This window comes from Carassius auratus, chromosome 19 (assembly GCF_003368295.1).
Source record: "Carassius auratus strain Wakin chromosome 19, ASM336829v1, whole genome shotgun sequence".
Lineage (NCBI taxonomy): Eukaryota > Metazoa > Chordata > Actinopteri > Cypriniformes > Cyprinidae > Carassius > Carassius auratus.
This window is the reverse complement of record NC_039261.1, coordinates 7,054,588-7,067,993: the sequence shown is the minus strand read 5'-3', so window position 1 is coordinate 7,067,993 and position 13,406 is coordinate 7,054,588. Positions and strand designations below refer to the sequence as shown.

General features: G+C 43.1%; 2 protein-coding genes across 6 annotated transcripts in view; one reads left to right on the top strand and one right to left on the bottom strand.

Annotated features, from left to right (window-relative positions):
- trps1 (trichorhinophalangeal syndrome I) overlaps positions 1–13,406 on the bottom strand; it is a 115,559-nt gene that overhangs the window by 39,869 nt on the left and 62,284 nt on the right. The gene's annotated exons all lie outside the window — the stretch shown is intronic.
- On the top strand, positions 8,515–12,832 carry LOC113119273 (putative SCAN domain-containing protein SCAND2P). The gene is made up of 2 exons (XM_026288597.1): positions 8,515–9,685; positions 12,775–12,832. The coding sequence occupies exons 1-2, from the start codon at positions 8,564–8,566 to the stop codon at positions 12,775–12,777; spliced, it is 1,125 nt and encodes a 374-aa protein (XP_026144382.1). The 5' UTR covers positions 8,515–8,563; the 3' UTR covers positions 12,778–12,832.

Below are 13,406 nucleotides of genomic sequence, written 5' to 3'. Positions count from 1 at the left end.
CGAAGATATCGCTGTTTCTTGACCGCAAACTAAAGTCAATAGAAACTTAAACGATATTTCTAGGTTGCAGTTTTGACTTTCTGTCAAACTGTCTTATCTTGTTATGCATGCTACATCCAAATGTACATACAAGTGCTTCCATTTCTACTTAGGGCGAAGCTTGAAATAATCAGGAAATAGCTAAGCCAAAAGCCACAATACAACAGGGAAATAAAGAAAAAAAAAAAAAAAAACAGAGCTCCAGGCTATTGCAGGTGTAAACTCGAGGTGACGGTTTGCTTTTGTCCCATGTGAACAACACAGGCTTCCAACTTTCTGCAAGTCTTTGGAAAGAAAGTTAATTGTTCACAATTTGACAGAGAAATGCGGAAGTCTGTTCCGACTTGGGTATAGTTGTTCTTCTGCTTAAGAAAGTGAATGAAAACAGCCTGGCTGTTGTCGTTATGTGATAATGAGTTTTTGTTAGCATAGCATGCCTAATCACAATCGACACCATGAGCCCATTTAAGAATGTTTTCTTGAACGTTTTTTGGAATAGCACTTTTTTGACTCCCCACGCAACAGTGGATATGCTCCAAATTCCAATTGAACCACAACAGACAGACTTTGCATATCCCTATCGCTTTTCCCTTCGTCTTTTATTTATCATTAAATACAGATTAAGCTTACGTTCACTGGGGATTTGAGTTAATTCTCGCTGCGCCAGCCTTTGCTACGATCTCTGCTATACCTTTCACTGAGCCAACGAGAGGAAATAAATCTAAATTATTCATTTACACCACAAAACTTCCAAGACGCCCTTGGGCTTGTAGGAAGAGACGCACGTCAAGATTGACGCCACTCACCTTTCTGACCTTCATTTACAAGATCTTAATACAGCAGCTCTACTGTGGACATACACAAGCTGTCAACTTCCTCTCTGGTTTAACTGCCGCCATCCGAGGAGGATTACAGGCTTAAACCCAAAAGAAGTCGCTTCTCCCTCCTGGTAGACACAAACCTGAGTGAACGGCTGCAACAAACCGACATTAAATGAAAAACAGTCCTTTGAGAAGCAAACTTGGATTGTGGAATCAATGAGAATGAGCCGATCTGAATGCTGATGGACAGCAGCTACTGTGTTGTTGTCCATATTTTGTTTCATCACTGGGAATAAGGCTTGTTATTTGAATTTTATCCTATTTTAAAGTATAACCCGCCATTTCCACAGAGGCGAGGCAAAAAGAGGGCTTATTTCACATGCAGAGCATAACTGTTTCATACGGACGGCAGGTTTTACAGCTCAATTTGAGAACAAGTGTTTCATTAGTAGAAAACAAAAAGCAGACAGCCTCCCTCAGTTTGTGAGGAACGGCAGCCAAATCAAAAATTGGGGTTAAAGAAGTTCTGCATAGCTGTCCAAAAAAGAAAAGAAAAAAGAAAAGAAAGAAAAGAGAACAAACTAGAAAAAAGAGAGGGAAATGAGGGGAGATGGAGAAAGCGATAAATGTGGCTACTTTTAACAAGACCTCCCAGCACCACATGCTTTAAAGTCCATTGTATAGTTTAGCCTATACTACGCCACAGTAGAACAACTGAACGCAGAAGTTCTCAGTGGGTGTTGCTTACATGCCCTACAAAGACAATCAGGCAACGTACATGTTGAGAAAAAATAAAAAATAAAAACCTAATGTAAGTAGTTTACACAAGAAAAGCCTGCTGCCATGATGCTGGAGTGTTGCTTTTCGCTTGCTAAGGTGTAGTTTAAAAACCATCTATAACCGAGATTATTATATATATTTTTAAAGCCATTCTAAAGCTAATTTTTTAAAGCTAATGTCAAAATTCAAGATCTTTACTGTCATAAAAAGATGCTGTATGCAAATTCACAATAAAACACTAATTTCAAGTAGATAAATATATTTAGGAAGCATAATCTTTTCTCTCTATCTATCTATCTATATTATTATATGTATTGTATACAAATACAGTGTAAAATACACCCAATATATTACATTGTAAAAATTACACAAATAATTTTGATATTTATTTAAATTCTGGGCATAACAATTTTTATGTTGTTAATTCATTAATTGATTATCTTTTTCTGAAAGCGTACACAAGCAATAATAATATTAATACCCCTAAAGCAAAAGCACAAGCACAGCTATTTAATTCAATATCACATTACATTATAACACATGAATCCAGTAATGCACATTGAAGGGGTTAGCAGGGTACACTCGTGTGTGTGTGTGTTCTGTCCTTTCACATGGTTTTAGGAAATGATGACGGCCTGGAGGAACCCCGAGTAAAGCAGACAGAACAAGAAAAAGCATCTAGGTGATAACGCACAGCTGTTTCATGTGCACACAAAGATCCTCGCAAACACTAGGAAGCTGCTGGCTTGCACACTTTTCAGTCTGCGTGACCAGACTACAGCAAAAACTGCTTACGACATCTGGTGACGGCTGAGGGACATCTGCTTAACATGAAATCCAGGGTGTGAGAGCCGAAACAAGGGAATGAATAGTGAGAGAGAAGGGAATGAATAGTGAGAGAGAGACTGAACGTCCGTCGAGTCCATTTGCCACCCTTAGTTTTTGAATACAATGGTCCTTTTTCTGTATTTGAACGTGAAAAGGGACAATGCTTCCTGCAGTTTACTTTGACAGACTGGAAAAGAACAAAGAAAAAAAAGGAAAACGGGACCAAAAAGAAAAATGACGAGGAAAAAAAAAAAGAGGAAGAAAAGTAGTAGTATGTAAGCCTATTAACTTCCATCCATCTGTGGGCTGTACATTACCCTCAGCTGCCCTGCAGGCACCACATCTACACACAGGAGCTTAAAGAGAAAAAAATGAGCCAGGCGGAACGCCGGAGAGCAAGCGTACAGTCTTTCCATTGAGCGAGGGCCTTCCCAATTTCCAGTCAGAGCTCATACACACATGTATCATTTCTCTGCTGATTAGGGAAGAGGGATGGTTTCACATTGAAGAGTTTAAGTGCAACGAACTTCCAGCTGTAGAGCCGATAAAGGATGATATAAAAATGCTGAAGCATGTTTTTCCCTGTGTTTTAATCTTCTCCTTCTTGTAATGTAACACTGGCTATGGGGCTTTCCCTTGAAGCTTTTATTTAAAACACATGTTCCCAGCTCTCCTCTTAAAAAAGCCTCCCTTATCTCTCCATCAATCTACAGACACTGGCAGATGCATTCTGAGCATGATGGAGGCCAGCTTTTACATTTGTGCGTGAGCGTGTGGGTGAGCATAAAGGACTTTGCGACTATGTAGGCACTCTATACCATATTAATTATTTTGTTGTGTTTGTGTGTAAATATTAACATGTAAACCCATACAATAAAATAATGGAATATTGTGCAGTGTGTCTAAATATACACTTACAGTAGGCACACAAAAAGTTAGGAATATATTTTTTTTTTAAGTTGAAAATAGTGTATTCTCCCTTTTATAATAAAATAAATTAAAAATGCAGTCAAATAAAATAAAATATTTAGAAATAATATTAAAATTATACAACAAATGATTTCTTAAAGATCATGTGACACTGAAATCTGAAAAGGCTGGTGAAAATTTTGCCATCAGCTTTGCCATTTCAGGAATAAATTAAATTGTATAATATATTAAAATAAAATAAAAATAAAAACGTTTTATACTATAATAATATTTCATATTTGTTTTAATTGAATTTTTGATCAAATAAATAAAATACTTATTTTAAAAACAAAAATTAGCTCTGCTTGTTTCATGAATGAGGCCCAATGTCCGTTCTTACAACAAAATTTCTTCTAGATTTTGTAGTTTTTGGTTTATTTTGTTCTATAATTGCCTCCATCCATCATATCCACCTTATTTTTCAACACAGAAATGTGTTACAGTACTTCCTGTAAATGTGCAAGGCTTCCAATTCATTAGCTGCCATAAATAATTAGAGTAACAAGGTGCAGAAAACAGTAAAAAATTATTTACCCTACAAACCAGTGTATGCCATGATACTACTTAAATAATAAAATGTTGTTCAAGTAAGCAAGCAAGACAATGGGTTATGAGCCACAGCCTCTGAATGCAGAAGTGTATGTAAGTTACTAGAATCAGTGACATTTAAATATTTGACACGTTGACACAAATGATTAAAACAAAGGAAACATGACTGTCAGCATGGCCTGTATGAAACAGGTATATTATTTAATAAGAAAACATTCAAAAAAAGAAGTTGATAAATATTGAGATCAAGAATTGATTGTGCAAATATGTTGTGACATTACCTGTGGACTGCACTCATAAAACTTCAATATTACTGAAGCAACCCGAGTCTCCAGGAAAGAGAAGGCAGTGGAAAAAAGAAAGAAACAAGCTCTAGGCAAGAAGAATAATTTCAGCTCTCCTCTTCAATTATTCATTTGTTCATTTTCCCCTCTGAACGTGTGTAGATAGACTGGGAAAGGGGCGGTAGGGCATGAGTGAAACAGAAAGAAAAAAACAGAAAAAAAAAACAGATATTATTTTAGAATTGCCTTAAGTACATTGCTATAGGATTATTATTGTAATCCAGGGCCAAGCATGAACCAAAAAAAAAGAAAAATCTTTACTGCCACAATGCTGGGATGCTGTGGATTGTTGCCAGGGTGTTGCGTCTGTGCGGTTGCATTGAATTTATACAAAATTATCAAGACTCCCACTTGAGTGGAACACATTAACGTCTACCATATATTTACAGCCAGTTACAAAAATATTAATGAAAGACGAACAGAGGCGAAGAACAGAATCAAATCTTTAAAACATACATTTCAACTGAAGACTGGAAGCCTGGAGAGAAATAAATAAGAGAAAGAAAGGCTCTTGACATGTCAAACGCATCCTCTGAAGAAACAGACACAGAGAACTTTAAAATGAGAAAATAATACGTAATATATCCTGCTCGAGAGGTCTGACAAAAGCAGTATTTCACTCAAATACCCATAATGCTTCTGGGCTCATGGGAGAGAGAACTCATTCAGTACTGCGTTAAAGGGATCACACAGTAAAAAGGTTTCATTATGTATCTTCCAGCACTTTGCTACAGACCCTTCAATTGTTAAAACTAAAAGAAATGAGATTCAGAATTATTATTGGTATCATTTATTAGTAAGTTAAATATTCAAGAAATTAATTACAATTAAATGCTACAGATAAATAGTTAATTATAGAATAAAAACATTTAGTTACTGTAACAATTCATATTTAAATTTTGTGTATATATTAAATATAGTGTATTAATTGAATATTAAATATCTGACGAAATATACAATGTATATACATCATATTTATATACGTGTAATATCTAATCTTCTAACTGATTTTGAATCAGTTGAGACAGAATCATTGATATATGTGTGATAGATGTATCTGGAGGATGTGATTGACTACAGTGGGCATTTTCATTCTGACAATGTTATGAGTGAGTTTAAACACCTCCAGATCAGAGCGCAGGGAGAGAATGGCCTCATCTGATTTCTTAGGGGAATGTAAACAGCGTTTTCAACAGCTAGCCTCGTCTGGTATCAATCAAGTTCAGACTTCATGACTAAAGGCTGCTTTTCGGTACTGATAAAATATGGCTGTAAGTTAATGTTGTGTGTGACAGTTGCGGTCAGAAATGTTGGGAGAAAAATGGGAGAGAGAGAAAAGAGAGACTGGAAAGAAATTGGACAGAGAGAAACAAAGATAGACAGTCAGAGCAAGGAAGAAAGGAAGAAAGCGAGAAATAAACAGACAAGCAAAGTAAGATGTTTCTCAGTTAATTGGACACAGATAACAGTATGGCTTTGGGAAGAGGAATACAGAGATATGTGTGTGTGTACATAGCCAGATGAGAGTAATGAAAGCAGTCAGAGTCTTGGTGCTGCTCGGCTGCTCTTTGTGCTCACTTTGAGCCCACACCACTGGCCTGATAATCCACCCGTTGCCATGGTGCTGGCCTTGAGGACCACCATTATTTCCCTCCTGCAGAATTTACCGCTTTGCACAAAGATGCACGCTCGGTCCCTCATCATAATGATTCCTCGCTAAACCAGCGATAGGAAAAAGCATACTGGGAACGAATGCTCATCAACGACTGGTGCTGCTGTTCGACAGCATAACGTCACACATCCCTGTGCTCTTTAAAAGCTCAGGGGTAAACACAGGAACTACACAGAGGGAGGATACAGAGAACAGCCAGGGGGGAAAGAAAACTGGTGCCAGAGACACGAGTTACTGTAAACGGATTTTATTTGGGCTGCAAATTGAATAAAATTGAATGTATGATTTAAAAACAACAGGGAAATATATGATATGAAATGATTCAAATGAATTCTATTTGAAAGTTTTGAACTAAAATAAAGAACTGAAGCATATCATTGAACAGAAGCTTATCACTGACCTACAGTTCATAATATATATATATAGTCTCTTATGCTAACCAAGGAAGCATTTATTTTATCAAAAGATTTTAAAAAACGGTAATATTTTGAAGAACTGCAATTTAAAACAGCTTCTGTTTGAATATATTTTTAAATGTTTTTATTCCTGTGATGGCATTTTGAATTTTCAACAGCCATTACTTGAGTATTCAGTGTCACATGACCTTTCATATGCTGATTTTCTGCTCAAGAAACATTTTTTTTTCCTTTCTAAACTGTCATGCATTTTTTTCTTTCACAATTCTTTGATGAATAGACAGTAAAAAAAAAAAATGAAATCTAAACCTTTTGCAACAGTATAAATGTATTTACTGTTACATGTGATCAATTTAATGCATCCCAAAAAATATTCATTTTTTTTTTTTTACTAAAAAAAAAAAAGATGTATGTGTGTTGTTTTATTTGTCATTTACTCAACTTTCAGCACAGTTGAATTGCATATATATCTTCAGTTTAATCCAGTGTTTGCTCTAGGGAACTTGCAGGAAATTGCATTTAACTGCCAGCAACTGCTGCTCCATACTGTATTGATGTCCATTTGATAAACAAAACTTGGATCTTAACACTTGAATGAGAGTATATGGAAGAAGAGACTATGATTTTGTTAGCACAGAATTGCTGATGCTTTAAATAGTCATGTATATGTATGCACTGTGAAAAAAAAAAAAAATCTGAAAATGACAAGACCACTTTGTCATATACCCTATAAATATAAAAAGGCTGCATATAAGTACTAAGATAATAATTTACACAATTTAAGGGGTAGATACAAAAGTAGATCAGATTTTTTGCACTTTTTTTCAGTTTTCCAAAAAGAATGCTACAATGAGAGTCAGAATGTAGAGAGGGAAGAGCGATCTTTCTAGCTGTGTGGCTAGTTGTGCAGAAACAGATCACAGTTTCTGACTCATCGAAAGCAAGGACAGACGTACTACCAAAGCCCACCGGTACATCCGTACACAGCAGCTCTCGCAAACCATCATATAGCTGAACTCCTGCTGGACATACCTATACCTGTCCTTGGGGAGCAGGATGGACCTGCTTCCAAAGCTAAAGAAGTCTCATCACATTCTGTCCCCATGCTGACCTGTGCTCCCCGGGCTCCCAAATGAGAGCATAACAAAGCTGCTAGAGGATGATTCACTGACCCCGAGCCTCTGGGAATGAGTGGGCACATGCCACATCGCAGATACTGAAGAAGAAAAAGGTCAGAAGGATAACGGACGTAAACGTAACCATTAGTGCTGACAGTTTTTGGAAGGGAGACATGCAAGGGTTTAAAATATAAAGGGTCTCTAATGATTGGAGAAAGCAATCTGTTAGCATTTCCATTCAACTTAATGACAGGTAAAAATGGGCTCTCTGGATACAAGCCAATCGCCTGAGGCATAGTGGCTAATTACTCTGGATTCATATTCATATCAGAATATTCAGCTACATTCAAACAGGATTTTTTTGGAATTAAATTATGTATTCACAGTATCTACCAGTCAAACAGTGAAAAAGCCTACCAAAAAAAAAAATAATAATTGATGAAAAATCATTAAAAACCATCTTATAGAGTTCCATTTTTCCCCTCTATTTTTTAAAGATAATTTCAGTGATAAGTCCTGTTATGCATGCATCTCATGACTGTTTATTGGATCACGTTTACATTGATCGTTGACGACTTGTGCTTATTCAGTTGTTAAGTGATGACTGTGGCGAGGGGGGCGTGGTTTAGCGGAATCCGCAACGGGAGAGAGACGGAGGGAGCAGAGCGAGGCGTAAGTAGGTCAAATGCAATTAACGAACACGTGTGTTTGATTGCAGTAATTGGCGTGGAGAGACCGGATATAAGCCGAGTCACCGCAGAGAGAAGGAGAGAGAGACACGCTGGGACCTCGTTCTGCACTAGGGAAGCTACAACAGTGCTTTAAAGTTATTGAAGTTATTGACCGTGTTTAAGCAATCGTTTGCTGTCTACGCCCAGAGGGCATCGTGTTTTTCTTATTTTGTATTACTGAATAAACGAGTGTCCCAGCAACAAGCCGACCCCTGCCTTCTTCCTTCCTATTGAGACTGTGTTGAACCTTGTTACAGTGGTTCCGAAACCCGGGAAGGAAGAAGAGCATCGCCGCCATGCAATCTCCGTCAGGTACGCCATTTGCGGACATCATCCAGTCGCTCGCCGGTCTTCATCAGGAACAACATCAACACATGCTGGCGATCAAGGAGGAGCAGGACAAACGCTTCGAGGCGCTCCTCCGGGCCCAGCATGAAGACCGCGAGCTATTCCGGAGCTGGGTAGACCGGGAGGCCCGGGCCACCCCTTCGTTTAAAGACCAGACATCTCCTCTGCCGCTCAACAAGATGGGGCCTCAGGATGACCCGGAGGCCTTCCTGGACCTGTTTGAAAAATCGGCAGAGGCTCGAGGGTGGCCCCCTGCGGACTGGCCCCTGCGGCTCATTCCCCTGCTGTCCGGGGAAGCGCAGGTGGCCGCTCACCAACTGCCAGTCCAAAACCTCCTGGCCTACCAGGACCTCAAGCGTGCCATCCTCCAGCGGGTCGGTCGGACTCCGGAGCAACATCGCCAGAGGTTCAGGACTCTAACCCTGGAAGAGTCTGGCCGGCCCTTCGTGATGGCACAGCAGCTCCGGGATTCCTGCCGCAAGTGGTTGATGGCCGACAGTAGCGACGTCGAGGACGTGATCGATCGTGTGGTACTGGAGCAGTTCGTGGCCAAGCTGCCAAGGAAGACAGCGCAGTGGGTCCAGTGCCACCGCCCGACGTCGCTGAACCAGGCCATCCAGCTGGCGGAAGACCAAATGGTGGCGTGTCCAGGGGTCGGCGACCCCTTACCATCTGCTTCTCTCTCTTCTTCTCTCTCCTCCCCTCCCCTCTCTCTCCCTAAATCTGTCCCTCTCCCCAGGTCCCGTGGGGGGCTTCCGTCGAAGCTAGCCCCGAGGTGGAGGACGAATTACGGGGCTGAGTCACCAGCAGGTCCCAGGGCTCCTCCCAGGGGTGGGACCTCGCCCATGGGATCCGTTCCCCAGGCCCCGGCCTCTCCGCTCTCTCCTCGCCAATCGCTTGACCTACTTCCTGCCGCCAGGGTGGCGGTAAAGTCTGGGCCGGCCTGTTGGCGTTGCGGGGACCCAGGGCATTTTATCGATAGGTGTCCGGTGATGGAAGTGGGGACGTTGATCCGGGTCCCCGACGCGCCAAAGGCTGCCCTCGATCAGGCTGGCTTATACCAAATACCAGTGAGTATCAGGGGGGGTACGAATTGGCCCGCGTTTAATGAATTATTGGGGTATTTATGTTCGGATGGCTCTTGGGGGAAACAAGGGAGGGATGGAGTAGCGGTTGCGCAGGTGGGAGAGGCTGAACCGGAACCACCGGAACCTGTTGCAGGGGAACCGAGTGCTCCCGAGCGGAACATCCTCCCGGAGCGCGATGATTTTCCCCTGGAACAGTCCCGCGATGAGACGCTAAAAAATGCTTTTGACCAGGTTCGCTCGATCGACGGACAGCTTCTCCTCCCTGACCAACCGCTCTCTTATCCTTACTTTTCAATTTTAAAAGATAGGTTGTATCGGGTGACCCAAGACGCCCAGACAAAGCAAGATACAACCCAGTTGTTGATACCTAAAAGCCGCCGGGAAATGCTTTTCCAGGCGGCTCATTGTAATCCAATGGCCGGGCATTTAGGGCAAGCGGCTACACTAAACCGTCTCATGGCCCGCTTCTTCTGGCCGGGCATTCACGAGAATGTGCGCAGATGGTGCGCGGCTTGTCGTGAATGTCAGCTGGTGAATCCACCGGCCACCCCAAAAGCACCATTGTGCCCCCTTCCATTAATGCAGGTCCCCTTCGAACGAATTGGCATGGACCTCATCGGGCCATTAGAGCGGTCAGCACGAGGACACCGCTTTGCATTAGTTCTGGTGGACTATGCAACGCGATATCCTGAGGCAGTGCCTCTCCGCTCTATTTCCGCGAAGAGTGTGGCGAGTGCACTGTTTCAATTAATCTCCCGGGTGGGGATCCCAAAGGAGATCCTCACCGATCAAGGCACGGCGTTTATGTCACGTACTATTCGCGAGCTTTATGAATTATTGGGCATTAGATCGATTCGAACAAGCGTCTATCACCCACAAACAGACGGGCTGGTCGAGCGATTTAATCGCACATTAAAATCCATGATTCGTAAGTTCGTTCAGGAAGACGCCAAAAATTGGGATAGGTGGCTAGAACCCCTCTTGTTCGCTGTACGGGAGGTCCCGCAAGCCTCCACGGGGTTTTCCCCCTTCGAGCTTCTTTATGGGCGCCAGCCCCGCGGGGTCCTTGACGTCCTTAAAGAAACTTGGGAGGACGGACCTTCTGCTAGTAAAAACGAAATTCAATATGTCATGGACCTGAGAACAAAACTCCACACGTTGGGGCGGCTATCCATGGAGAATTTGTTGCAGGCTCAAGACAAACAGAGTCGGTTGTACAACAGGGGGGCTAGGCTACGTCAATTTGCACCGGGGGATAAAGTGCTTGTATTACTCCCTACCTCTAGTTCAAAGTTACTCGCGAAGTGGCAAGGACCCTTTGAGGTCACACGGCGGGTTGGGGATCTTAACTATGAGGTAGCTCGAACGGATAGGGGCGGGGCACATCAAATATACCACCTCAACCTATTAAAAAAATGGTCTGAGGCGGAATCAGTGTTGCTGGCGACGGTAGTGAGTGGGGAGGAGGATCTCGGTCCAGAAGCGAGTTCAAAATCCCAATCTCTCGCTCTGGCCCCTGGAGGAGACCACCTCTCACCATCGCAGCTCACTGATATCAAGTCCATTCAAGCAGCCTTTGCTGATGTGTTCTCGCCCCTGCCTGGTCGAACGAATCTCATTCAGCACCATGTTGAGACCGAGCCGGGCGTGGTAGTTCGCAGCCGGCCGTATAGATTACCTGAACATAAAAAAAAGGTGGTTCAGGGGGAGTTAGAGGCAATGCTAGAGATGGGAGTAATAGAAGAATCCAACAGTGACTGGGCGAGCCCGATCGTCTTAGTACCTAAAACAGACGGCTCCGTGCGGTTCTGTGTGGATTATAGAAAGGTGAATGCTGTGTCAAAATTTGACGCATATCCAATGCCCCGGGTGGACGAATTGCTTGATCGGCTAGGCTCGGCTCGCTTTTACTCGACGCTGGATTTAACTAAAGGTTATTGGCAGATCCCCTTGTCTCCCATGACCAAAGAAAAAACAGCTTTCACCACGCCGTTCGGGTTACACCAATTTGTCACTCTTCCGTTCGGGCTATTCGGGGCTCCAGCCACGTTTCAGCGTCTCATGGACAAAATTCTCCGTCCGCATGCTGCATATGCCGCCGCCTACCTGGATGACATCATCATCTACAGTGGGGATTGGCAGCGACATATGCAGCATTTGCGAGCGGTCCTGAAGACGCTGAGGAGGGCTGGGCTCACGGCTAATCCGAGGAAGTGTGCAATTGGGCGGGTGGAAGTAAGATATCTGGGTTTCCACTTGGGTCATGGACAGGTGCGTCCCCAAATTGATAAGACGGCAGCAGTTGCAACTTGTCCAAGGCCTAAGACCAAAAAGGAGGTTAGACAGTTCCTGGGGCTGGCAGGGTATTATAGAAGGTTTGTACCTAATTTTTCGGATACTGCTAGCCCGCTGACTGATTTAACTAAAAAGGAGGCACCAGATACGGTCCAGTGGACGGAGCAGTGCCAGCAGGCTTTCACCCAGTTAAAAGCTGCCCTGTGTGGCGGACCGCTCCTGAATGCACCTAACTTTTCTCTCCCCTTTATCTTGCAGACAGACGCGTCGAACAGAGGGTTGGGCGCAGTCCTGTCCCAGGAGGTGGAGGGGGAAGAACGGCCGGTGCTGTACATCAGTCGGAAGCTCTCTAAGAGAGAGACGATGTACAGCACCATAGAAAAAGAATGTCTAGCGATCAGGTGGGCTGTTCTTACCCTCCGTTATTACCTCCTGGGGCGGGAGTTCACCCTCTGTTCGGACCACGCTCCTCTGCAGTGGCTCCACCGCATGAAAGATACCAACGCGCGGATCACCCGGTGGTATCTAGCTTTACAACCATTTAAATTTCAGGTGATCCACAGGCCGGGTGTACAGATGGCTGTGGCTGACTTCCTCTCCAGGAGGGGGGGGGGGAGGCTGCAGGCCGGACGGCTCCCCGGCCTGAGTCGGGCGGTGGGGGTATGTGGCGAGGGGGGCGTGGTTTAGCGGAATCCGCAACGGGAGAGAGACGGAGGGAGCAGAGCGAGGCGTAAGTAGGTCAAATGCAATTAACGAACACGTGTGTTTGATTGCAGTAATTGGCGTGGAGAGACCGGATATAAGCCGAGTCACCGCAGAGAGAAGGAGAGAGAGACACGCTGGGACCTCGTTCTGCACTAGGGAAGCTACAACAGTGCTTTAAAGTTATTGAAGTTATTGACCGTGTTTAAGCAATCGTTTGCTGTCTACGCCCAGAGGGCATCGTGTTTTTCTTATTTTGTATTACTGAATAAACGAGTGTCCCAGCAACAAGCTGACCCCTGCCTTCTTCCTTCCTATTGAGACTGTGTTGAACCTTGTTACAATGACGTAAGAAGCGCTGTTTCCGGGTCCAAGCCTCAACTCACTTCACTTGAGAATACGACCTCAGCAGCCGTTTATGAGCACTGTTTATTCATATTAATCATTTAAGCTAAACGCTTTCAAACTTAAGGTTTACACTACAGTCTCCCTGCTCACAGCGTCCCAAACACAAATAATTTTTTAATATTTTTTTTATATTTATATTTTCATTGTCTGGCTATCTGGGACTTCGGTATGGAGTTAAAGGTTAAGATTATAAATTTTTCGCTAATATTCTATCACATTGTGAGTTTATATTAGCACCTTTTGTTGTTTTCTCATGGTAACTGATAGAGCGTTTGGACACGGAAGCGCTACTACGTGA